Here is a 26,612-nt window from a genome sequence, read left to right as displayed (position 1 = left end):
CTAGGGGCGATGCGGAGTGTTTTAGCCACCCCCAGATATTTATGAGCCTGACCGTATTTTCTGCCCATGCATTTCCAGCCACTGAAATTGTTTTCGTGTCTCGAAGTAATTGAGCGATTCTTTTTCGGGCAGCACTCGATGACCGGTGCCTTTTGGGTTGTGGTTCGGGCGTCTACTGGAGAGGAATTTCTTTGGTGCTAGATGCCAATTTTGAAGCTGTTAAAAATCGGAAATTTAAGGGAAGGGTCCCGATAAATGCGGCACTGTCAAGTGCAAACTCCTATTAAAATCTTATTTTAAATTTTAAGGCATGGATTTCTTTTCGTGCCAGTTATAACAACACGTGGAGGAGGGGGAGCTGAGTTCAAATTGAAATTCTTCCCAGCATTGTAGTTTTTTATTTTTATTTTTATTTTTACGACCATTACGAAGCATTTTATTTAATAACTCTGAGTTGTTTGCATTTTTTTAATTCCATAATTAAGAATATTTTTAAATCAGTTTAAATATCAGACCAGCTAAAATTATTGAGTATCTGTTTTTATAAAAGAAACTACCATGCATATAGTTAAAAAATTGATGCGGGTGTCTTCTATTTTGTTAGTGGGTTTTATTTAAAAATTTGATATTTTTTAATATAATTTTTTAATAATTTTAATGCTCTAATATCATAAATTAAAAAATTAATATTTTTAGAAAACATAATTTTTTTAAAATAAATACATATACCACGTAACCAAAACCTCACCAAGTATTTTCAGACTAAAAAGGTGTCTTTATGTATGGTAATTGTTCTTTTTTAAGGTGTTTTTATTTAGAAATATATTATAATAATATTTTATTGTTTTTTTAAATATTTTTAATATTAATATATAAAAATTATATAAAAAATAATAAATTTTTATTGTATTTGAAACGAAATCTCAAAGTGTCGTGCAAGAGCATGTTTCTTCCGCTTAGAGGAGTCAACACCTTTTATTGCTTTCAGTAAGTGGAATGAAGTCAACCCACGATCACCATTATATTATGAACTGGGAGTGACTCGGTGCTTCTCTTTTATTCATCTTGAATGGGTTCTCCACTCTGAAAATGTCAACCAGCACTCACCATTTCTGGTTGCCTGTATTGGCTGAATTATTCTAATTAATTCCCTTGTTTTCCTGATTTGGGCCTTCGGAAGTCAAGTCAATGATGACCACCTCGTGTGCTCTCTGCCATGGAAGCCACTATTAAACCAGCTCGATTAATTAAACCCCAGCTTTTGGTAATTAGCGTACATATATTTATATATATAAAAACAAATCAGTAAAATAACGGATAGAAAATACAATATTTATAGCGTATACAAGAAGTTATAAATATTATAATTCAGATATAGCTGAACTGATAAGATATTAAATTTATTTCTAAAAAATTATTAATTTGAATATAAATCTTATAAATCTTATAATCCCTTGAAATGTAAATTATTATTTAAATTTTAATGTGTTTGCTTATTACTAGAAAAGTTAATTAATAAAAAATTTAGCTTAATTTTTAGGAAAGTGTTTTTGTATTTTTGGAGGAAAATACTTTTCGAAAGTTATAAAAAATTTAAAAATATCATATTATTTGCCGATTATATTAAATTTGTTCCTCACATTTTTTATTGAGTTATATATATATTATTTTGATTTTTTTTTCAATTTCATTCCATAAAATTTGATTTTTATATTAACTCTAATCCTTATTTTTATAATTACTATTTATTTTTTCCTTGTTATTTTTTCATCTATCAAATTTGGTACTTTTTTTTTTGAATTATTTCTTATTCTGTTTGAAATAATTTATGAAATGATAATTATTATTACTTTAATTTTTTCATCTTTTAAATTTTTAATTTGTTATATTTAATCTCTATTATTTTAACTATTATTTATTTTATTTGAGATAATTTATAAATTTTTTTTAAATTCATTCCCATTTAACTTTTTAATTTATAAGATTTGTTTCTTATTATCTTAATAAACTTGAAAAAAATAAAATATTAATAATTTACTTTTCAACTTATTTTCTATAATATAATCAAATATTAAAAATTATTTTTTAATTATTTTTTATTATATTATCAAATATCAAAAAATAATTTATTTATCTTGAAAATATTTTTCAGCAGCAAACAAAATTTAAATGATCAAAAGAGGGAGGCTACCAGCTTAACAAATGATTAATACGAGGTGGAAGTGAAGATACTAAAAAGGCCATGTTCTTTCAAGAAACTGGAAAGACAGGGGAAGGAAGGGGTGGCTCATTGAAGTAACAGGACCTGTTAAGAAAGCCTTGAGAATCCACATCCATGGCTCTGGGAAATTCAGCAAACACTCTCATGATGTTCTAATTTTCTTGATCCATTTTCTACAGCCGCTCCTGTGCATATGCAGAATCCGTCTTGATCGCCAAGAAACGAGTCTCTCCAGGCCACCTCAGCCGATGATTATGGGGCCATGACCGTAAATTTGGCTTGCCAACAGTGTTCATTCTTATCCTTCTGCAGTATTTGCTGGCGTGCGTATATTCCCACGATCAACATGTGAACTAGCCTGATTCTATTTTTTTCCCCTTTTATACTACCTCTTTAATCCTAAATTTCCAATTTTGCCCCTGTACCCTGCCTAACCAATCATGTCTCGACAGGTTAACCTGGAACTCCACTTACTCGGTTTAGGCGGGTTCCAAATGGTAATTGTCATACACAACATGTAAGCCCAACAGTGCTTCCTCGGCAACAAGTGGACTTGGACTTCTCTGAATATGTTCAAGTGTGGTTATTTTTGTTTTCAAATGTTCTTTTAAAGTATATTTATTATGAAAAAATATTAAATTATTGCTTTTTTTAATAATTTTAATTTTTTAATATTAGAGGCTTGAGAAAAATTAAAAACATTCCTTGACATAAAGTGGTCATTTTAAGATTTTTTGCAACTAAGCTTATTGCTTCTTCTTTCCCCCCCTCCGACGTGTGCTTAATATATATTATTGATAAAGTTGTTGTTTCAAATGGATAGATTACACCAGTTGTCCCTGGCTTTCTTTCTTCGAACGCATGTCAAAATTAAATTTATATTTTTATGATACCAGGAGACATGTTATTTGGTTTTTAAAAAAGAATACGCATGTCAAAATTAAATTTATATTTTCATGGTACCAGGAGACATGTTATTTGGTTTTTAAAATTTATAAAATTAATTAACATATATACAAGTTGATTCAAATATTTATATTAATAAAAAAAATATATTTTTAATCATTCACGTTGTTTGTAGGATTTTAATAGAGTGTCGAGATTCCATAATCATATCCCATGAAGTAGGGTAAGACTGCGGTCCAATTGAGTGATTGTAGACATGTAATAAATGAAGCCCAAGTGGCGACCTTTTATCATGCCTAACGAATGTGGGAGTTATAGAGCCACGTTTTCTATCGTATTATTGTAGCTTCACTTTCAGTAGACAATTGGGCTACAAAAAATATCCACTTCGTTTAATATGATTTTATTTTTACTTTCAATGGCAGGAATTTTTATTTTTTTCACATAGCATTATAAGGTTACTTAACATTAATCAAACTAGGCTCACGGTTTTAATTTAGCCAAAGCTGGTCACCTGTACTGGAATTGAGAATTTTGCAAATAAATATTCTACACACATCACAGTAATGTTGTAAATAATTATTTTTTAAAATATTTTTTTATTTATAAACAAGGTGGAATCAAGGGTGATAAGAAAAAACGGACTCCTACAAAACATTTAAAAAAAAATTATTTAATATTTTAAATTTAAATAAATAATTTTTTTAATAATATATATTATTATATTAATTTTGGCCTTTCTTGTAAAATGCATCTAGTTTTGCCATACTTATAAATATATTAAAAAATATTATTTTATTTTTTAAATTTATTTTTGATATTAACATGTAAAATTTTTAAAAACACTAAAAAAATTTAATTTTAAAAAGAATAGATTTCTATCAAAACACTTACTTTTCAACCCTAAAACAAATGATGACACAGTAATCTACACCATTATAATAATAAAAAAAAAGTAAAATTGAAAATTTTATGGATCTGCCTATCCCTACATGACACGTCATGAAACTCATTTTCATTTCACATTTTAAGAAACGTGATTACAAGCAAAAAAATAATATAAATTATATTTAATTTTTTTTAAATAATTTAAGATATTAAATTAAAATAATTTTTTAATATATTATTAAAGCTTTAAAAATCAAATAGTCTCAAGTTTGAATTTTATAATTCTTATTTTTTTAATAAAAATTAAACACAAAGTAATTTAAACATGTATAAGTTTCAAGTCCAAAGAATTTTTACCTAAAAATATATATTAGAGAATAATATAAATTATATATTGAGATCTTATATTAGAGAATTAAGATGGTTCTTTCTTTACATTTGTAAACTCTATTCGCCTTTATACTTGCATGCACTTCAATCCTTGTTGTTTGCAGAATTTACAACTCAATCATATAATTTAATGTGAAAACTCTATTCACCTTTATACTTGCATGCACTTCGATCCTTGTTGTTTGCAGAATGTACAACTCAATCATATAATTTGTTTGATGTTTCGGTCATCAAAGGCTGAGAGAGAAGTCACAGGAAAGGGAGAGGGAAAAAAAAAGATTTTCAGTGGTCATGGTGTAACATTACTCACTTATCATTGCGTGTATATTCATGAACACTGTCTATTCACCATTTATTTTTTTCAATCTCGTACCTGTAATTTGCAAAATAATTTGATTCATAGTTTTAAAATTCGGTTTAGCAGGTTGGTCTGGAATCTAACCAATTCAGAGTTAAATCCGGTTAAATTGAAGAAAAAATAGAAAGAAAAAACTAGTGTGATCCGATTGAAAATTTAATTATAACTCGTTGATTTTTTTAACTAAAACGATATCATTTTGATTTAAAAAAAAATAATAAAAAAGATCTGATCAAAATCCCAAACTTGAGTCTTGCACCATACCAAATCTAAAAACTAAAATTTGATTATCATAAAAATTTATTGAGAAAACTGAATAATATTATTTTTTAAGGTTACAAATATTTTACTTTATTTAAAAGAAATCAAACTCACGAGTAATTATTTTAAATTACATTGGTTTTGGATAGTGTTTCTTGTATAAAAAATATCTCTCGAGTGAGATAGATGCCATTTCTCTACTCAAGATTTTTTAGCTCAATAATTTTCTAAAAGAAAAATCAACAAAAAAATATATTCTAATTAAAGCATCAATATCTGAGATAACATTTCCTGTTTTTCAAATTTAGTTTTGATATATTTAAATGTGAATGTAATTGTAAGTTATTATATTTTTTTTATAAACATACGTGGCAAAACTCGGGCCCTATGATAATAAAATAAACTAATTGATCTCGGAGGCCTTGCTACTCTCCTCCACTCAAAGCTACCGTAGACCACACTCCAGGGGAACAATCCATTTTATCCCCAAAGCTTCCTATTTTTATATATCTAGTCTTTGTAGTTTTATATTTCTATATTTTAGTTATCAGACTTAGACTTTATGTCATCACGAGATAACAGTGAAAGTCAGTGGAAGAGAGAGAGGGATATATATATATTTCAATTGGCCACATTTAAATCATAAAACTGAGCTTAAATATCTAGCAAAGTTCCATTTCCACAGCCAATACACGTCCTTGTATTATTTAAGGTTGATGGTAAAATATTTTTTATCAAACAATTTTTTTGTAAAATACATTACAATAATCAAATGTAAAAAAATAAAAATAAACACAGGAAAATATATTTTTTAAAAAAACTTTGCAATAAAGTAACTTTTCTAACCTAAAAAAAAAAATATTAGCAGAGGACATTAATTCTATCCCGGGGAAGTGGAATTCACATGGATCTACCCAAAATGCTGTACCTATGTGCATAGTAAAATAACATGTGATGAAGTGTTATGATGAGACCAAGTCCAGACAACCACATGGCAAGGAGTCCATGCCACTCGGCAACATACCCAGAGCAAAAATATCTTGTCCGGTTCCACGTCCCCCCCGCATTATTTTCTAGAGAACCAAAAATTTACCCCGCAATAATTCAAAAGTTGGAACAGACTACAATAGTTTATTCACTGTGATTTGTGTCGTTTTAGAGTTTTGCTGGGAGCCTATCTGGCAACCCCTCACCTTTTAGAGACTTTATAGCGCGAGCCGAGGGAAAATAAAAATAAAAATAGGCCTGCTTGGTCGCGTTTAGAAAGGGACTGGCTCGGGGCCCGCAGCATTCACATTTTTCAGCTTTAAAAAATAATCGCGATTCCGATGAACTAACTCCCCCAAAAAATACTTGTTGGTATTCTAAAAACAATTATATGATTTTACTTTATGATAAAGTAAAACTTAAATAAAATTTCGTACAATAATATTAAAATATATTTTTAATTAATTCAAGAATATCATATTGTATAAAAACATTTTAATAACACTCGTCACCAGATGATCATATCAAGAGTCTCGATCAAAGCAAAAGCCATAGTTACATGAAATGGAGCCAAAATCCTCACCTCGTGCTTGGCAGAAGACAATTGGTGTGGAGGTATTTAACATCTATGTCTTATCTTCAAATTATACATTGTTTAAGTTTTACGTGTGTTCTTTTGAAGACGAGTAAACACAGTAAAAATACATTAATATTAATTTCCTTTTTTAATAAGATATAAATAATTATATTCTTAATTAATCGTGTATAAGCAAATGTTTTACTTTATTGCACGACTGTATCAAAAAAAAAAATTGTTATTATTGTTATAGTTAGAGAAACATTATAACTAATATCGATAAAAAATATTTAATTTAGATATTGTTTTATTTAAATCCCAAATCCTAAAGTTTATATTATATATTAGATTGTTAAAAATGCAACAATAACTTGAAATTTTTTATTGGCTCAAATTATTTTTTATTATTAGCTCAAATAACTTGAATATGGAGTTAAAAAAAATTTTGGTCTTTTTCACAGTAGTTTTTATTTTATTACCAAGTTGGTCTAAGTGCATTTTAATATTTGACTAGATATAAAAACAATAATAAAAAATAAAAGGGTAAGGCATATAAAGCGCACTGCATGGCATGTGTTTCATCTCTTTCCATCTAAAAATACTTTTCCACGTCATTTTTCAAGTAGAGTGACGCTGATGATAGTTAGGTTGTTTAGTTTGTTGTCGGTGTACTCCTTTTTATTTTCTCTCATTCCCCTCAAATAACTTTCATTTCGTACATCAATTCCAATTTGAATAATTTTTTTTTTTTTTATTGTTAGTATTTCAACTTCAATCTTTAATTTTTTCTTTGATTTTTTATTAATTTTTTATAAAACTTTTATTTGTTTTTCATTTCGTACATCAATTCCAATTTGATAGTTTTTGTTATTTTCAAATTAGTTAATGTTCTTTTCTAAGTGGAGGGACACGTGCAACGATGGTGGTTGGGTGATTGGTTTTGTCTTCCGTAGACTCTTTTTTATTTTCTCTCATTCCTCGAAAAGTACCAATAGGCTATCTTGGTATTTCAACTTTAATTTATAATTTTTTTATTTATAATTTTATTCTTATTTTTTTTATAAAAATTTTATTTGTGTTTTTATTTTGTGCATCAATTCCAACTTGACATTTTTTTTGCCAAGTTGTTTTTATTCTTTTGGTTTTATAAATTCTTTTGTTTGCCTTTTTGTGAAAGTTTTGTTGGTTTTCAATTTTATCATTTTGATTCAAATTTATGGTATTTTATTTTTTTAATTTGATCTTCATTGTTTTGATTTCTGTTTTTTTTTCTTTCATGGCCTTTTTGTCAAAATTTATTTTATTTTCAATCTCATCATTCAATCCAAATTTATGATATATTATTTTTATCAATTTGGTCATTGTTTTTTTATTTTTTATTTTTTAAAAGTATTTTTTATTTTCAATTTCACCCTTGAATTAAAATTTTATTTTTAGTTCCTATGTCAATTTGGATTCATGCTCTTTTGATTTTTTTTCATTTTGCTAAATTGATTTTTCTTTTTAATTTTTTTCCTATAATCTAATATAATTTTTCTTTGTATTTTAATTTTGATGCTTATTCTTTTAATTATTATGTTCTTAGTCTTTTTGTATTATTGAAATTATTTTTTGAAAATTATGTTCTTAGTCCTTTTGTATTATTGAAATTATTTTTTGAAAATCAGGTTTCATGATTTTTTTAGAAAAGGTGTCTTGGATCTGATTACCTAGGTTATGGGTTTGAAAAGGAGTTTATAACACACACGCACACACACACAACAATCATAGTCAATATGAATTAGTATAACAAATCTACAACCTCAATATCATAAGATTGTACTAGAATGATAGAAAAAAATAAAAAGAATATATATTGTACCTTAATTTATTTGTTTATATTTAATGGGTTGTGAATTGAACTATATGGTTTGTTCTTTTCTAATTTGTTTTCCCTAGTTTATTATGGTCATTTTTGTTTTTAAATTTGATCAATTTATTGTCGTTTCTTAATTGTTTGTGTGATTAAAATAAAAACAACTTATTTGACTCAGTCGGGTCATAACCCAAGCCATGATTTTCTACTCCTTTTTAAAAACATGTTTGGGGCATTTGAACATTATTTTTTATGTAAAAAAAAAATAGTCAAACCCTATGGAGAAACGCGAGCACCAGTCCTATTTTTCATTAATTAATACTAATCAAAATGAATTAAATAAAACAAAATCATTTTAGAACACATGAAAAATAATATTGTATATGTTCTTTGTGTACATTAAATTTAAACTTTCTATATTTTTAAAAGAAATATTATGAAATTTTGTCACATGAATTGATACTTGATTGAATCAACGTACCTCATATTAAAAGGCATTTCTTTATAAAAGTCTATGACAAGAAAGGACCAAGATAAAGGTCGTGATACATGATAAAAATGTAAGGCAAATATACTATCTTGCTACACGTCAGGCTAAAGCATATGAGAGTCTTCTACCTTGAAAGACCTGACCCTTGTCGGCTTATTTACGAGTGAGATTTAAATGCCTGTTAGCCTAACACTTGCAAGGCCCAATCTCCCAGGCTTAGCCATGCGTGTGTGGGTTTGACACTTTGCTATATCTAATTTTCTTAGGCTCGGATGCATGGTAGATCCAAATACTTATAGGTTTAATATCTTATCAGACCCGACCTTTTTTGAGCCAAGTCTTTCTTCAGGAATAAGTACTCGGGGTGGGAATTGAGGGTCATCATCTTCCTCTCCCCATTTAGATCAAAAGGTTCCTTGAAGGTCATCCTCGTGTCATAACAATATTGATATTGATCATAAAAGAGGATTCCATTGACATTAATTTTTCGTGTTGATTGACATGTGACCATTTTTTATAAACAGGTGATATCCTCAATATTAGATATCACGTAGGAAAACTCATATAATCAATATTAATATTAATGATTAGTATTTCATTAATTTTTTAAATACCATTGCAATCCTAACTTTGGATCTCAATTGAAAAATTATAATTTTCTCCCCTTGCTTAAATAAAATATGGCTTAACTTATATGAGTAACAACGTCTTCTTTTTTTTTATGTACATCACAGGAAAAATATAAGCATGCGGGCATTAAGAGGCAATTTTGTTTTTTGTTTTTATTTTTAAGTGCATAATAAAATTATTTAAATGCACATGAAGTAAAAAAGCATATAGTTAAAGGTTTTTTTTTTTTGTTTTCATTTTTTTGTCATTTATTGTTTTATCGAAGGCATTATGGTCTTTTAATATAAATGAAATAATATTAGAAATTTAAAAGTTACAAAGACATAGGAGGCGACTCACATTTTGGGTGACGCATGTGGTGCTTCTTAATGGTCAAAATATTATTCTGCTATATTATTAGAAATGCTGCAACATCCTTTTTCTTCAGGTGCGGCGTGTGTCGACGGAGATTTGATGATTTGTTGCTTGTAAAGCTTTTTTTTCTTTTTTCTTTTTGTCTCCTCCCTCTCAAATTACAAGTCAATCATCTTTGATTTTTTTTTATTATTCAGCTTTAGTCCCTTTTACTTTTCTTTTGATTTATAATTGTGGTCCTTTTTGTAAAAGTTTTATTTCTTGTTAATTTAATCATTCAATTTTAATTTTTAATATATTATTATTTATAATTTAGTACTTATTATTTTGGTTTTTGAGTTTTTTATTTGTCTTTTTATAAATGTTTTACTGGTTTTCGACTTTACAATTCAATTCAAGTTTATGGTATGTTGTTTTTTTTTCTTCAATTTAGTCCTTATTATTATTTTTTCTTTTGATTTGAGTTATTTTTCTTTTCAAGTTAACATTCCAATAAAAAAATTAAAAAATTTCCCTCTAATTTATTTTTTATTTTGGTTTCCATCTCATTCTTTTAATTGCCATTTTTATCTTAGATCATTTTGTTTGATATTTTTATTAAATTTTATTCTTTAGCATTTGATTTATTGGGATTATGTTTCGTTAATTTTCAATGTATAATGCTTATAATCTAATAACTTAGGTTACAAGTTTAAAATTTTTATGTTGGTCGACATATTTTTATATTTATATATTGTTTTTAATAAGAAAAATATTTTTGTGATTTTTTTAATTTTTTTTTATGTTAGTTTATCTTGGTTTTATAACCTAAACCATATATTTTATGGGTTAATCCCGACTAGTTTGTGGCTTATTATCCAAATTATATTTCTATTGCACTATTTTGGGTTAACCCAAGTATATTTTTTTATCAAGTTTTAATAAAGTTTTTACTTCTAAGGGATTTTTTTCTAAGGTATTGTGATTTTCTTTTTAAAAAAATTATCAATTTATATTTTTTGCATATTCTTTTTAAACATGTAATCATAAAATTCTTTCATGTATTTTAAAATAAAAATTAATAAATTATATTAAAAAATAGATTTAATTTTTTTTTATTCAACTCTAGTCAAATCATATAAAAATACGATGTAGATGGATGAGATAACACTCAGTAACGGATGGGTTGGATGAAAATGGTCACCCTTGCAAATTTTATATCTACGTCCAGCACAGCAACATCATTGAATCCATGTTATCATGTCATGATGTATGTATGAATGCACATGCGTAAATTTACATGGCAAAGATTGACATGACGTGGTTCTATAAGGTTAGAGGAAAATATCATTGCCACGTACGCAAGACAATCTCAGACCATCTAAAAGATCTCCTCCTCTTCTCTACTGAAACTACAACCTCTTAAAAAAAGAAAAGAAAAGGGAACTGTCAAGGAAATTAGAGTGACAAAAAAAATCTCAAAAAATCAAACCAGGCAGCTTAAGTTCAGATACCTGAAATACGGTTCCCAGACACAACTACCAGGTACGTTGGTGTCCGTGTTTTGTTTATCATGTTATAAATTTCATTTTCTGTTCTGTTCAGTAAAATATTAATGATTTTTCTTTTCTGGGTTCATGGATTTTAAGTCCAGTTGTTTGTAGTTTCATGTTTTCTGCTTTTTTTCTTTGCTTGTTTAATTCGTTTAAAGATTTTTCCTCCTTTATATAATAGTTTGAAAATGTGGCTGTATCATAGCCCCTTTGATTTTCAAAGCAGATTCCCTTTTCAAAATTTTATAAATTGTTTTGGAGCGTTATTCTGTTTTTTTTTTGAATTTTCTTTGAATATCTGGTTATCAACTCTAAGCCAGCAAGCCATTTTTAACCATGTTCTTGCAGAGCAGTAGATTCAAGTATTTGTTTGGATTGCAAGACACTGTGTAGATATTGGGTGAGAGGAGGAAATACAGAAACTAACAAACTAAGATAATTTTTTTTGATCGAGAAATTCTGGGGGATTCAGGGAGGAATACGAGGGGATGTTAAATGACGATATATTGATCTTGATTGGTAGTGGCTGGAAGAAAAAAATTGTTGTTGGTTTTTGGTAATTGAAAGGACAGACAACTTTGTAATGGCTAGTTCTTCTTCTGAGAGATGGATTGATGGTCTTCAATTCTCTTCATTGTTCTGGCCTCCACCTCAAGATGCCCAGCAAAGAAAGGTCAGTTGAAGCATTTTCTCATATTTTTCTTTTCCTTTGTCTTTTTAACAATTCTTGAAGCATTTTATTTCATTTCTGTGGCAGTTATTGGATTCTGATGAGTGCTGCTGCATGCTTATTATATTCAATTTTAATTATTTATTCTTTTCTTTCTATTCCAGTTCTTTTTATTTATATATAGTTGTATCAGCATATTGTCTCTTAGGTTTATTGGGTGCCAAAATTCAGATTATTCTTGCCTTAAAGAATCTTCAAATTTCTTCCTAGTAGAAGGAAGATATAACCATGGAACACAGTTTCAAGACTGACTTTGTTACTTAGAGGACACCTTTATTTCGGTGGATCAACCAGCACCACCTATATCGGTCAGTAGTATGTCACAGGAGGACTGGCTTTGCTGCAAAATCTTTATTAAATGGGATTTTTTTTTAATATTTCAATTTGCCAGCTATCCTTATGCATAAATAACTGATTTTTAGAGAGTAGAAGTGTGATTTTGTATTCGACAGGGTATAACCTTTTATTAATCCAACTTGCCTATCATTTCTAATCCTTGATCAAATTCCTTGCCGACTCAGACTTTCAAACATCGCTGTGACCGGTTTTATGTTTTCATAAGTAGGTATGCCATGGAGAGCAATAATATTGCTGTTAGTTTTTAGGATATGAGAAACTTGAAAGTTGAATCAAGAAAACATAAATGAAATGGTTATAAAAACTGTATTCATTTCTAACTATAAATCTCATGCTTTTCCATCATTTCTGGCAATTGTCAACAACATTGTGATGAGATAATGAAATACTCTTTTCTTCAAGGCTCTCTCTTTACCATGGTTTACTGTTTAATTAGGTCTTAGAAGATGTGAAAATTTTGATGTGGTATCAGGAAATTTCATGTACTGTTGCCTCAGATTGAGGAAATACTGAATCTATTTATGAGGAAAGGTATTGTGAACGAAAATGGTGCTGACTGCTCAGAGAAGTTAGGATTCCTCTGATTTTGGATATTTTTAGCATAAGTTGGCATTTCCCTCTTAGGCAAGTAAAATTTTTGGGAAAAACAACCATGCAGACATGTTCACGCTTCATGAATTGTTCTTGTAAAAAAATTCCATAGTAGCTTAAAATTTAACTTTCAAATCCTTGCTCTTTGTTTTCTATGAAAGAAAGTAGGGACTATGGGTGGATGGGAAAGGGGTGGATGGGATGCTCGTCTTTTTGGTTGGGTGGATGAAACGTCCCAGGGAAGTATAGGAAGAACCCGCTTATCTTAGCTGACATGTAATTTGCAATCTGCTCAATTCGGGAGGGTTAATTTCCATCTTTTCTCCTCCACAGCCATGCATTTTACCCTTTTTGTCCTCCCATCTATCCATCCTTTAGACTTTATTGGAGTTTGTCTTTTAGGACATCAATCAGAAATTACAGAATCAGCACTTGTTGATAGCGATTAAAACATCACCATGTTATGCACAGATAAACTTTTGAGTTTGAAGTGAGAACTTCTATTGTCAATTTGTTCCCAGCCATCACTTTTTCTCCAATGGTTATAGCATTGAATTTGTCATTTGACTTGGAAAAGTCCCACATCTGCATCTTGTCTTTGTTTTCAAAATTACTCTATCGTACATCTGCACTTATTTTCCTTCTGATTGTGACATTTCTTTCTATTGAAGTTCAATTCCTACAAGAATTGATCCCCATGTTTCTACATGTTTTCCCTCGTCTGCAGGCACAAATTACTGCCTATGTCGACTACTTTGGGCAGTGCACATCGGAACACTTTCCAGATGATATTTCTGAGGTATGCTCTCTGAGTCAGTCTTTCTTGTTCATGCGGTATGAATACTTAATTTTATTGAGACTCTTACTTTCATTGAAGTTTATAACATATATTGGTTGTGGATATGGATACGGTTTTGACAGTTGATTCGCAATCGTTATCCATCAAAGGACAAACGCCTTTTTGATGATGTTTTGGGTAATGATTCCTCACCTATGCTAATCTATAAAAGAATTAATTGCGCTTGTCAAGTTTCATATCAATGATTGGTGGCTGCAGTAGTTCTGATTTAAATATTTACATCAATTTCCAGCTACGTTTGTCCTTCATCATCCAGAGCATGGACATGCTGTTGTTCTTCCGATTATTTCATGTATTATAGATGGTACACTAGTTTATGATAGGAGTAGCCCACCATTTGCCTCTTTCATTTCCTTAGTCTGCCCTGGTAGTGAGGTATGTAATGTAAACCATTAGCTTACACAAGTTTTACCTTTGTCTTTAATTTTTCTAATTTGTTTACAGCATGCAATTGCTGTATGGGTTGAAAAAGAAGCTTCTTATTTACAACACATCTTTTGATACTTATACAGAATGAATATTCTGAACAATGGGCTCTGGCATGTGGAGAGATTTTGCGGATTTTAACTCATTACAATCGCCCAATATACAAGAGGGAACAACAGGATAATGAAACAGACAGAAGCAGTAGTGACAGCCACGCTACAAGTAGTGAATCAGCAGAAGGGAAATCCTCCAGCATGCCTTTGGTACAACAAGAGAGAAAACCTTTCAGGCCTCTGTCTCCCTGGATCACCGATATATTGCTTGCTGCACCTCTGGGTATTAGAAGTGACTACTTTCGTTGGTGAGTGCCATATTTTATGTTGACTGGTTTTTTTGTGGTTAAAAAGTAATCAACATAACAAGAAAAGTAATACAGTACGATTGCTTTACATTTAATTCTAAAATAGGATTAAAGAGCATATTTTAAGTTTTAGTGTGATAATCTTCGGTCCTTTCTCACCTGCTCAATTTATTGCAACTCGTATGTCCTGATCTTGAAAGTTAGGTGTTATTTGGCATTGAAATTAATCTGTGTACTGCTACACATTCCCTCCTTTTGTTTTTTGTTCTAACAACAAGTCTTGAGATTGAAACTAAACATAAAAATATCCTTGATCAGAATGGACATGACATGATGATGAAAATCAGAAAAAAGTTAATAAAATCAAAGGAGAACTCCATCATGAAAGTAGATAATAATACTTTTTCCTGGCAAAACAGGGACAGAAACCTTTTTATGGTTTGTGCAGAAACTGTAATATTGAATTTCTTGAACTGTATTCTACTTCCACCGGCTTGTAAATTATAGATAACTGAAACTGCCAAGCTCCTTGCATAGATGATTGGATAAAATTCTCTCTCAAAACATAATATATAAGAAATAGGTGGGGTTGGAATTAGATCCTTTCAGCATCCCATGTAGGAAGTGTACTGGAATGATCTTGGACTTGTATGGACGGCTGAAGTTTCAAACGTGTGAGGCACCTTTTGTGGGACAAAATTGTGATGCCACATGGCAAAAGCAGACAATACCATCACACATGATACCAAAGCTAATATGGAGGTACTATCATATGGTGGATCCTGCATGTGTGGATCCAATGATGATGACATCAGAAATCGGGGGTTAGGGAAATCTGTCACAATTCCATATCAAATTTATGCTAGAGTGATCTTGGGCTTATTCGACAGTTGAAGTTTCAAACCTGTGAAGCGCCCTCTTTTTTTTTTTTTGGGGGTGGGGTTGGGGTATCACCTGTTGCACTGACACGGTTGGTCTCACTAAATTATTGTTCTTCTTTTTCAAATTTTAAGCACAGGGAATTCATTTTGGTAGAAATTTGCTACCAACTTGTCATGGAATACAATGAATTATATTTATTTTCTTCTCTGTTTTCAAAATTTAAGCTAGAAGTTCATTCAGGGAATTTTTTGTGAACTTGTCATGGAATATAATGAACCATATTTAATTCTCGTCAACTTCTTGTTATGGGGATTCCCTTAACCTCAAATGTTATCATGCATTTTCAGGTGCAGTGGTGTTATGGGTAAATATGCTGCGGGAGAGCTCAAACCACCAACAACCAGTTAGTTAATCTTTACTTTAGAAACATAGCATGCGAATTTTTGCTTTTCTAGCATCTGATAAACTTTTTTATATTATGGCTTCAAGTTTGATTTTAGAATATTCTTGGATGTCTCTTGCATAACGAGGTTAAATTTCAAAGTTAAGGAGATTTGCAAATATTACAGACGAGGTCTGGTTCCTTGATAGGGAGTTTACTAGAAAAGTTTGTAGTGCTGTACAGGCAGTTAGGCTACTGAATGGCCAAACATCACGTTTAAGGAATAGCTGGACTCCAAAAGTGAGCGTCTAAATTTGATGTTGAGCTGTATTGATAAAGAGAATGGCGAAGATCATATATTCATTCATTTGATGTTGAGCTGTATTAAGTTACATTTAAAATGCATGATGATCTTTTCGCTTTTGCAATTACAAGGATTAACACAAGATAGTGGAAGACATCATTGGTGTCTAAAGAGAAATAACATGAGACAATTCTGAATTTTTATTTCTTAGATAGCGCTCAAGACACACATGATGATATTTCCATCTCTGGAACATATTTTGTAAAGTGAAATTACATGTGGTTTTCCTGTTTTGCATTCCATTGACATGTTTGTTCTTTTGCACCAAAATGATAAATGTTTTTCTTTGATAGCGTGGTACTGTTTTTTTGTTATTTCTCAGCATTGTCTCCAAGTCTGTTATCATTGATAAGTATTTTCAACACTGCATTTAGATAGCATTTCAAACGGTCAGTAAAACAATCAGCAAAGCTTAAAAAGTTTCACTGAAGGCAAAGAAAAGCACTGTCTTTGCACTGTTTCCATTGCCAAAATTACTTTGGAACTGAAGGTCTAGCTTAAAAAAATCTCTGTGTGGTTAATCCTTGATTGTAGTAGTAGAGACATGCTGTTCATTGTGGTTGTAAGTATGAATGCATAATATGGTTGGGAGCAATTATTGTCTTTGCTAGAGAATAATTTAAATTTTATTGCATAATCTACAAGAATAACATGGCAGCAGTCTACACCCTGAGACAAATATCATTATCAACTGAATATCTTTTGTATTTTTGTTAGCTTCTTCACGTGGGTCTGGAAAACATCCTCAGCTCATCCCATCAACTCCAAGGTGGGCTGTAGCAAATGGTGCTGGGGTTATTTTAAGTGTGTGTGATGAGGAAGTTGCTCGTTATGAGACTGCTACATTAACTGCAGCTGCTGTTCCTGCACTTTTACTCCCTCCTCCAACAACAGCTTTGGATGAGCATCTAGTTGCTGGCCTACCTGCTCTTGAGCCATATGCGCGTTTATTTCACCGGTAACTACATGCTTATATAATTTTTTTTTTTTGAATTTGCATGTGTATTTGATTAACTTCTTGAATATGGTCTTTGTATCATCTAAGGATTCATGTACATGCATGCTCTTTAATTGTGGGGGCTCAGTTCTTTGTGTGCCTCTTCCTGCCCTCATGTATTTTTATTGAACATTTATCTTTATCAATTTTTGAGTGTTGGCATTCTGAAAAACTCTGTTAATAAAGGTGGGGACTAGCATACAAGAGACCTTAAAGATCTTAAAGATGGTGGTGGGACACCGAGTCCCCTGTCAACGAGAGTGACAATCTCAATTTTACTAGTTTGAAGCATTCTACTTAGTAGTGGTTGTTAAATGTGTTCTATTCTGGATTAGGTATTATGCCATTGCAACTCCGAGTGCCACTCAACGACTTCTTCTGGGACTTCTTGAAGCACCACCATCATGGGCTCCAGATGCACTTGATGCTGCTGTACAACTTGTGGAACTTCTTCGAGCTGCTGAGGATTATGCATCTGGAATAAGGGTAACTATATGCTTTTGATCAATGACATTTAAGTGTACTGTGATAAGCGTATTGCTTTACTTCTAATCTTGTTCTGAGTATGTTTGCCTTTATTACAGAAATTCACCTTGGCAACCAACTATGCTTTGTATTGATTTCTTATTACGTGGTTAATAGTCTTTATGCTAATTCACGTGTTCTTGTCAAGAGATCAAGAGGAAACCAATTTTCTTATTGGAAAGACTATACATGTGGAATATTTTAGTTTTTTTGTTTTTTTATTATTATTATAAAAGAAGAATGTATTATTAAGAGAGAGAGGAGAAATTACAGCAAGGTTAATAAATCCTCCTCCTATAGAATGTAAAAGAGAAAAACTAAAACTAAAAAATTAACTTATCTGTCTTTTGTACTTAGCCTGTGCAAAGCCATGAAAGATAGCTGTTCCCCCTTTCAGGAGTCTTCTGATGTATGTCATCAATGAAAACAAAATATGAACAATTTTTACTTCAATAGTCGCTTTTTCTCTATTTCTCTACTTGTGATTAAATCACTTATTTCCATCACAAGGAAGCTTTCTCCTATCCAAGACAAGTGGATTTTACTCAGAATATCATATTTTGACTTGATTAGGTTCTTTGGCCCACCTTTGACTATCTAGTTTCTTTTACCTTTTTCCATTTCATTCTCCTGAATTTCAGTGTTCATTTATGCAGCTTCCCAGGAACTGGATGCATCTGCATTTCTTGCGTGCAATAGGGACTGCAATGTCCATGAGAGCAGGTATAGCAGCTGACGCAGCTGCAGCTTTACTTTTCCGCATTCTCTCACAGCCCGCATTGCTTTTTCCTCCACTAAGGCAAGTTGAAGGAGTGGAAGTTCAACATGAACCTTTGGGTGGTTACATTTCATGCTACAGGAAGCAGGTAATATGAATGTTATTTGGTGACACGTCTTCTTATGATTCAAGCTATGAGAAGCACTACAATGTCTGCTTTGTTGCATTTTTGAACATGGTAACAGATAGAAGTGCCTGCAGCTGAAGCGACTATTGAAGCAACTGCCCAGGGAATTGCATCTATGCTATGTGCCCATGGACCTGAGGTTGAATGGAGAATTTGTACCATTTGGGAAGCTGCTTACGGTTTGATTCCTTTAAGTTCCTCTGCAGTTGATCTTCCTGAAATCATAGTTGCAACACCATTGCAACCTCCAATATTGTCATGGAATCTGTATATACCTCTCCTTAAGGTCCTGGAATATCTTCCTAGTGGAAGTCCTTCTGAAGCATGCCTCATGAAGATATTTGTTGCCACTGTGGAAGCAATTCTTCAGAGAACATTTCCGCCGGAGTCTTCTAGAGAACAGACCAGAAAAACAAGATATTTTTCCAGCTTAGGGCCTGCCTCCAAAAACCTTGCTGTGGCAGAGCTTCGTACTATGGTCCACTCGCTCTTTCTAGAATCATGTGCTTCTGTAGAGCTTGCATCGCGACTACTATTTGTTGTGTTAACTGTGTGTGTCAGTCACGAAGCTCATTCCCGTGGGAGCAAGAGACCAAGAGGAGAAGAAAACGATCTGCCTGAGGATGGCACAGAGGACTCACAATCAACATCTGAAATGCGAAGAAACATGAAATCTAGAAGGATGAAGAAACAAGGTCCAGTTGCAGCGTTTGATTCTTATGTTCTAGCTGCTGTATGTGCTCTGGCTTGTGAGCTTCAAATATTCCCCTATGTTTCCAGGGGGAGTAACCATTCAACTTCTAAACATGCAGAGACTGTAGCCAAGCCTGCAAAACTGAATGGAACTGTTAGTGAGTTCCAAACTAGTCTCAACTCTGCAATCCATCATACTCACAGAATTTTAGCTATTTTGGAGGCACTTTTTTCTCTAAAACCATCTACTATTGGCACATCTTGGAGTTATAGTTCAAATGAGATAGTCGCTGCAGCTATGGTTGCTGCCCATGTTTCTGAACTATTTAGACGTTCAAAGGCTTGCATGCATGCACTCTCTGTTCTGATGCGATGCAAGTGGGATAATGAAATTTACACCAGGGCGTCCTCACTATATAACCTCATTGATGTTCACAGTAAGGCTGTTGCATCCATAGTTAACAAAGCTGAGCCATTAGGAGCGCATTTTCACCCACCAGTGTGGAAAGATTCTCTTGTGTGTTTTGATGGTAACAAGCAGAATAGAAGTGCAAGCAATGCCTGCTTTAATTCAGGGCAATCATCTGCCGTGCAGTCCACAGAATTAGTTCATTCAGAAACGAAACTTAAATGTGAAAGAGAATCACATTCAGAAGAAGGCTCTGGAAGCACTTCGGGAAAAGGTATTGCTGGATTCCCATTGGATGCTTCAGATTTGGCCAATTTCTTAACAATGCACAGGCATATTGGATTCAATTGCAGTGCACAAGTTCTATTGAGATCAGTGCTTCCAGAGAAGCAAGAGTTATGTTTCTCTGTTGTTTCTCTGTTGTGGCACAAGTTAATTGCATCACCCGAAACTCAACCTAGTGCAGAAAGCACTTCCGCTCATCAAGGATGGAGACAGGTCATACTCCATGTTCTAATCACTTTTCCTTAAAATTGGAAATAAAAGTTAGAAGCTTTAATGCATTTTATATAAAAGGTTTCATGCTACACACACACACACACACACACTCAATGGGCATTTAAAAGTTTTTAACATGTGACTTGGAAGCATGAGGTGCTTCCCAGTTGCGGGGAAATGGATTTGATAGATCCATCAGGCTATATTTTATCTAGATTCTCATTATTTTCTTTGGGAGAGCTTCCTCTAACTTGTCAGCATGTATTCAGGTTGTTGACGCGCTATGCAATGTTGTATCAGCATCACCAACAATAGCAGCCACAGCAGTTGTTCTTCAGGTCTAAATTTTGTCTTTCTTGTAATTATGCTGTAAAATGCAATTGTTTACCCTTTACTGTTTAGCCTGTCATTTTGAAACCGCCCATTTTTTTTTTCCAAGGTGGCATCATCTTCAGAATAGGGAAATACAATAAAAATTCAAAACTACCTATTTTGATAATGCAAAACTTACTCACCTAGAAAATGGGAAGGTGCAAAACATGGTTTCTTAAATAGTTTCTGCAATTATTTTGATCCCAAATTTGGAAGTGTAGCCTGTTGGTTGTTAAGTTAGCATCCTGTTTTTTTTTGTTCTATTTTATTTTCCTTTAAGATTCAATTGCTTTGTTTGTTTATTCATTTTCTCTGTGTCGTTGTTAGGCGGAGAGGGAATTGCAGCCTTGGATCGCCAAAGATGATGATTCAGGTCAGAAGATGTGGAGAATCAACCAGCGGATTGTCAAGTTGATTGTTGAGCTGATGAGAAATCATGATACCCCAGAATCTGTGGTAATTTTGGCTAGTTCATCAGACCTACTTTTACGTGCCACAGATGGGATGCTTGTTGATGGAGAAGCTTGCACTTTACCACAGCTTGAGGTAACTTACCAAAGAAGATTTCACTTCACTTTGGAATATGTGACCTGCTCTTTGTAAGTTAGACATCAGAATTATATTGACTGAAGGCTCGCTGCATTCCAAGTTTAGTCAGGAGTCCTTTGTCAAAAAAAAAAGAAGTTGTTCTTCATTGCGGTTAATCTTTCAATCTTCAATTTGGCAGCTATTAGAAGCAACAGCCAGAGCAGTTCAGCCAGTGCTGCAGTGGGGGGAGTCTGGATTTGCAGTTGCAGATGGCCTTTCAAACCTCTTAAAGGTGAATATATCCTCTTTAACACATCCAATTTCATTTAGTATGAAGGCTGCACATACACACGAGCGTGTTTATATGCACACTATGAATTGGGTAATGCCAGTTTGGGAGTAAATATGACGCTTGCTCATTGGGATTTTTGGGCCAATTCATGCAGTGTCGTCTGCCAGCGACTATACGATGCCTTTCTCATCCAAGTGCTCATGTCCGTGCTCTGAGCACATCTGTTCTACGTGATATTCAGCATACTGGTTCAATGAAACCTGCTTCTAAACTCACACACAGGAATGGAATCCATGGACCCTCTTATCAATATTTCAGATCCGATGTCATCAACTGGCAAGCTGATATAGAAAAGTGCCTAACTTGGGAAGCCCATAGCCGACTCGCAACAGGAATGCCCATTCATCACCTTGATACTGCTGCCAAGGAGTTAGGCTGTACTATTTCCATTTAACATTGATGAGCTCTTGCCAGCCATTGCAGGTTTTATCATTGGTCTTTCCATGAGTGAAAACTTAGAGATATAAGTAGAGACCATGTTAAGTTGATTGAAGGATCTGATGGCCAGAGAATTAACTTTCACTTTGTTCTAGGTTTAAAACCTGAGGTATAACAGTGTATAGTGAATCAAATCAACACGGCCATATTAATTTTATCTAGTTCGAATAGATGCCTATTTTCACGCCAAGGTTCAACATGGATGGATTAGGTTTCCTTCAACAGTTTGGTGTACAGCAGAGGGGACAAGTTCTATCTGAATTTCCATAGCATAGGTTGAGAAGGCATCGGGTTCTCTCGTTGTTTCCAGAAGTAGATTGTCTTTGTATTTCGGTCCACTGTTGGTCTCAGTTCTGTCTCTGGTTGCAAGAACAATAACTACTCATCCCTGGTTCTGCTTGGAACTCTGAACCAAGACATGGCCTTCAAAGAAATGACCCCTTCCCATTCAAAGCAGAAAACTAGGGCATCAAGACATGGAAATAAATTCTGATACCCAAAGAGTAAGAGAAAAATGGGTATGGATATGAAGATAATTTATGTTTTCCTGATATTAAAATTTAATTATCTTTCGTGGAAAACCTAGTGGATTATAAAAATTGCGAGTGACGAGCTGTAAATACGATCAGAAATGAGATCTTAATTCTCATTGAATGCTAAAGGGGTAGTGCATTATTTTTTTCTACATGTTAAAAAAAAAACACAACATTCTTCTAAAATCTGCTTCCACGGCAAGCCATGCCAGCCCAGCGGCCTAGTGCCAGTCACTGGTTCGACAGTGCCTTGTGACAGGGATGAATGGGCCTGATGAAGAGAGCTTTTTTGCCTGCCTTGATCCGATCCATCATCTGTCTCGAAGACATCTCTTATCTAGTATAAAAAATGGATTGTAATAATTGGACACGCGTCCTCGAGTATTAACTTGTATTTAAATCTTCAAATAAGCTGAAAGTAAAAAATAATAATTAAGAAACCAAGAATGTTTGTTTTTTCATAAAAAAATATTTTTACTATTTTTATTTTTTCTTCAGATTAATTATTTTTAAAGTTTTTAAATTGTTTTGATGCTTTTAATATAAAAAATAAATTTTAAAAATACACTACCTAAGAAAGAGGGAGCTGACTCCCTAGTTGTAAGACCTGACTACACTTGTGGTCTGTTAATCCAAGGCCTAGATTGAGTTCGATTAATGGAAAATTTATTTATTTTTTCAAATAAAACATTCATGAAAAGATTCTAAACTTTCAAGTAATTGAATTGATACAAATTAATTCGCTCGATTTACAATCCAGGTCTTGAGTTGCATCAACTCCCAGGTCAAGTCTTGTACAATTAACTCATGTATGGAAACCATAGTAATTAAATCTTTCTAATCCTGAAGTCCCCGTTACAAGTTAGTAAGTTAGGTGAGTTAAACTGAATTAATTAAAATAGTATTATTTTAATATTTAAAATAAAACAGTAAGATGTTGTTTTGCAAAAATATTAAAAAATCAAACCTAACCGGTTGGCATGTCAACTCTAAGTTGATTTTTTTATGCCCGGCTTTGGCTAGAGAGGAGGCCGGCGTCGTTCCATATCAATCTGCTAGGTGGACCGGGTTTATTCATAACTCCGATGAGAAGCTGGCCTCATATCCTTAAACCCTGGGAAAAAAAAGAATTGGGTCATATAATAAATAGAAAAGTTCTGGTGGGTAAAATCGTCTTTTGAAAAAACAAAACCCAAACACTTTTTAATAAAAACCCTCGTTCGCTGTCTTGACTCTTCCTCTGCTACAATCCGCCCGTTCCCGCCTCGCCCCGCCCCTCTCGAAAACACAAAATGGTAAATTAGCGTTTCGATATCTGACTCTCAAATTTCATTTATTATGCTTGATGTATAATAGCAATAAACACATATATTAGATTTGACTTCAGATGTGGTGTTTTGTAATTGATCGATGATGTCGCATGTGGGTTTTATGTGTGAAACAGTCTTTGGTGGCTAACGAGGATTTTCAGCACATTCTACGTGTGCTGAACACGAATGTAGATGGTAAGCAGAAGATAATGTTTGCTTTGACATCAATCAAAGGTATTGGCAGGCGTTTCTCTAACATTGTCTGCAAGAAGGCCGATGTTGATATGAACAAGAGGTCTCAGTCTCCCTCTCTTTCTGTATTGTTTTGTTTGATTTTTATTTGGTTCGATTTTTAATCATACGATAGCCATCTGTTTGGGTAAATACTTTGATTTTGTTTTTTAAGTATAAATTCCCCTTTAAATGGAAATTGCTGTTCTTTCTTGGTTAATATCCGTTATTTTTGGAGTATCTTTGCATGTAGCACGCATGTTTCTTTGTGGTTTTATAGACTTGAGGGTTGGTAGTGCTTCCTTGTAAAAAGAAAGGTAGAACTCTTTAACATTTACACCCCCTGAAGGAAAATTAAAATGTCTTTCGAATTCATGATGATTATTTTTTGATAAAAAAATGTTTGGGAAGGTATGATTGCTTTGGGGGTCATTAATGACATGCTAGGGGGTAAAGAGCACAATGAAAGCTGGTGAACTTTGGAATTTGAGATGAAATACCTGGGATCATTTGTCATTGATGTTTCAAATCGAATGAGAATGAATTAATTAATCATGATTTGTTGGGAATTTATAAAATCTCTTCAGATTTTGGTTGAGTTTTAATTTTTTAAATTAGTCATGATCGATTAAAGTATCATTTTTTTCCCGGAAAGACTAATTTAATTGTCTTCATTATTCTTAGGGCTGGTGAACTATCTGCAGTCGAGTTGGATAACCTCATGACTATTGTTGCAAATCCTCGCCAGTTCAAAATCCCAGACTGGTTTTTGAATAGGCAGAAGGACTACAAAGACGGGAAGTATTCTCAGGTCGTGTCAAATGCACTGGACATGAAGTTGAGAGATGATTTGGAGCGTTTGAAGAAGATCAGGTAATTTCTTGTTTTCTGTGTACATAAATCAATATATCTGATAGAAAGTGCACTCATTGAAAATATGTTAAGCTGTTTAGAGTACTGAAAATATTGTCATTCAAATTACTACAGGCTTTTCTTGCCACGTAGACTATTTATTAGCTTCTCAACATTTGCATGCTCACAACTCATTTTAAACGTTACTGTCAAATAGCTGTGATGCAGCTTCTTGTGTAATTTTCTCTAGGGAAATGCATCTCTGTTAAAGGCCTAGGTAATAAAATTGGTAACATGAATCTGTTAAATGGCCTTGATGATACTATCAGTGAAAGATAATCCTGCCATCTGATAGGGACCTTGTTATGCAGGAACCACCGTGGTCTGAGGCACTACTGGGGTCTTCGTGTCAGGGGGCAGCACACAAAGACTACTGGCCGACGTGGAAAGACTGTTGGTGTCTCTAAGAAGCGATGAACATACTTTTGCAGCATTGAACAAATTTTATATATGGTTTGGCAGGATCGGTCCATTTTTTGGTATGATTAATGTTTGCTCTAGACAAGTTTAGAGGTGATTTTGTTAGATTACAAATATTTTTATTATTGTGAACTCCCTTATCTATTTGAATCAGTTGCCAAAATCTTATTTTCACTACATGAACAATGGTTTCACTTGACATCCATTTCAGATATTATCATCTCTGTTTCTTGTCTGCATAAGCTGCTCTTTTACTTTTGATATTTTTGTGAGCGATCTTTTGGATTTTCCTCGGTTGGGTGTTCTATGGGATGCAACATGCTCGGGACATTTTACCCAACGGAAGGGCATTTGTGGCCCTCCAATCTGTAGGTGCTTATGAATAATTTTTTGATGCTATAAAAGATAAGAGATCGACATTTTAGGTCGAGACGGGGAGTTCACCCCCTGCTGGTGTCCATGAGAGAATTTGGTCCGCCTGAATTTAGAAAATAGCCAAACCAGCAATAGAGATGTAGACTGGGAGAGTGTGATAGTGCTGTTTTTTTAAAATAATTTTTTTTGTTAAAAAATATATTAAAATAATATTTTTGGTTTTTTTAAAATTATTTTTAATATTTTCATATCAAAATAATTTAAAAATAAAAAATTAATTTTAAGTAAAAAAATAAAATAAAATTTAATTTTTTTAAAAATATTTTTAAAATATAAAAATAAATAAAATTTAATAGACTGAGATTCTACGCCGGCAGTTGTCCATTAGAGAATTTGGTCTTGTCTAAATTGGCTTAAGAAGCAGCCCAATCAGAATTGTCAAGGCATCTCTAACTCGGCTTTTCGAGCTTTTTCTCCAAAAGCCCCAAATTAAAATGTGGTAAAATATCGAAAGCTAGCAAAGAATTCGAAACCATAGAGATGGAAGACATGTGCAATGCTACTTTGCAAATATTGAAAGAGAATTTATCAAATTGCTGAGGTGGGAAATACCAACCCAATTTGATGGTAACATGGTTATCGGAACTAATTCGGTTGGTTATTTTAAATGATATTATTTTAATTTTTTAAAATTAAAATACTATTGTTTTGAA

General features: G+C 32.6%; 2 protein-coding genes across 2 annotated transcripts; both read left to right on the top strand.

Annotated features, from left to right (window-relative positions):
* The first annotated feature begins 11,269 nt into the window (after nt 1–11,269).
* LOC105139512 (protein GIGANTEA-like) lies at nt 11,270–22,340 on the top strand. Its single transcript, XM_011045974.1, has 15 exons — nt 11,270–11,441; nt 11,798–12,122; nt 13,855–13,926; nt 14,049–14,103; nt 14,219–14,361; nt 14,499–14,773; nt 16,003–16,058; nt 17,119–17,359; nt 17,734–17,884; nt 18,580–18,789; nt 18,887–20,428; nt 20,698–20,766; nt 21,128–21,346; nt 21,528–21,620; nt 21,775–22,340. Exons 2-15 carry the CDS (start codon nt 12,033–12,035, stop codon nt 22,072–22,074), a joined length of 3,516 nt encoding a protein of 1,171 aa, XP_011044276.1. The 5' UTR covers nt 11,270–11,441; nt 11,798–12,032; the 3' UTR covers nt 22,075–22,340.
* A 1,491-nt stretch (nt 22,341–23,831) lies between these two features.
* RPS18C (S18 ribosomal protein) lies at nt 23,832–25,742 on the top strand. Its single transcript, XM_011045973.1, has 4 exons — nt 23,832–23,946; nt 24,096–24,256; nt 24,877–25,065; nt 25,416–25,742. The coding sequence occupies exons 1-4, from the start codon at nt 23,944–23,946 to the stop codon at nt 25,519–25,521; spliced, it is 459 nt and encodes a 152-aa protein (XP_011044275.1). The 5' UTR covers nt 23,832–23,943; the 3' UTR covers nt 25,522–25,742.
* The last annotated feature ends 870 nt before the right edge of the window (nt 25,743–26,612 follow it).

The sequence above is a fragment of the Populus euphratica genome, unplaced genomic scaffold, assembly GCF_000495115.2.
Source record: "Populus euphratica unplaced genomic scaffold, PopEup_1.0 scaffold202.1, whole genome shotgun sequence".
In the NCBI taxonomy this organism is placed as follows: domain Eukaryota; kingdom Viridiplantae; phylum Streptophyta; class Magnoliopsida; order Malpighiales; family Salicaceae; genus Populus; species Populus euphratica.
The sequence above is the reverse complement of the archived record's forward strand: the minus strand, read 5'-3'. Positions and strand labels throughout refer to the sequence as shown.

Excerpts from the sequence above, each read along its gene's own strand:
- LOC105139512 (XM_011045974.1), top strand. The coding sequence starts at position 12,033 with ATGGCTAGTTCTTCTTCTGAGAGATGGATTGATGGTCTTCAATTCTCT. Across the intron at positions 14,774-16,002 it reads AGAAGTGACTACTTTCGTTG|GTGCAGTGGTGTTATGGGTA; the intron begins GTGAGTGCCATA and ends ATGCATTTTCAG. Across the intron at positions 17,360-17,733 it reads TATGCGCGTTTATTTCACCG|GTATTATGCCATTGCAACTC; the intron begins GTAACTACATGC and ends ATTCTGGATTAG.
- RPS18C (XM_011045973.1), top strand. Across the intron at positions 24,257-24,876 it reads GATGTTGATATGAACAAGAG|GGCTGGTGAACTATCTGCAG; the intron begins GTCTCAGTCTCC and ends CATTATTCTTAG. Across the intron at positions 25,066-25,415 it reads GAGCGTTTGAAGAAGATCAG|GAACCACCGTGGTCTGAGGC; the intron begins GTAATTTCTTGT and ends CTTGTTATGCAG.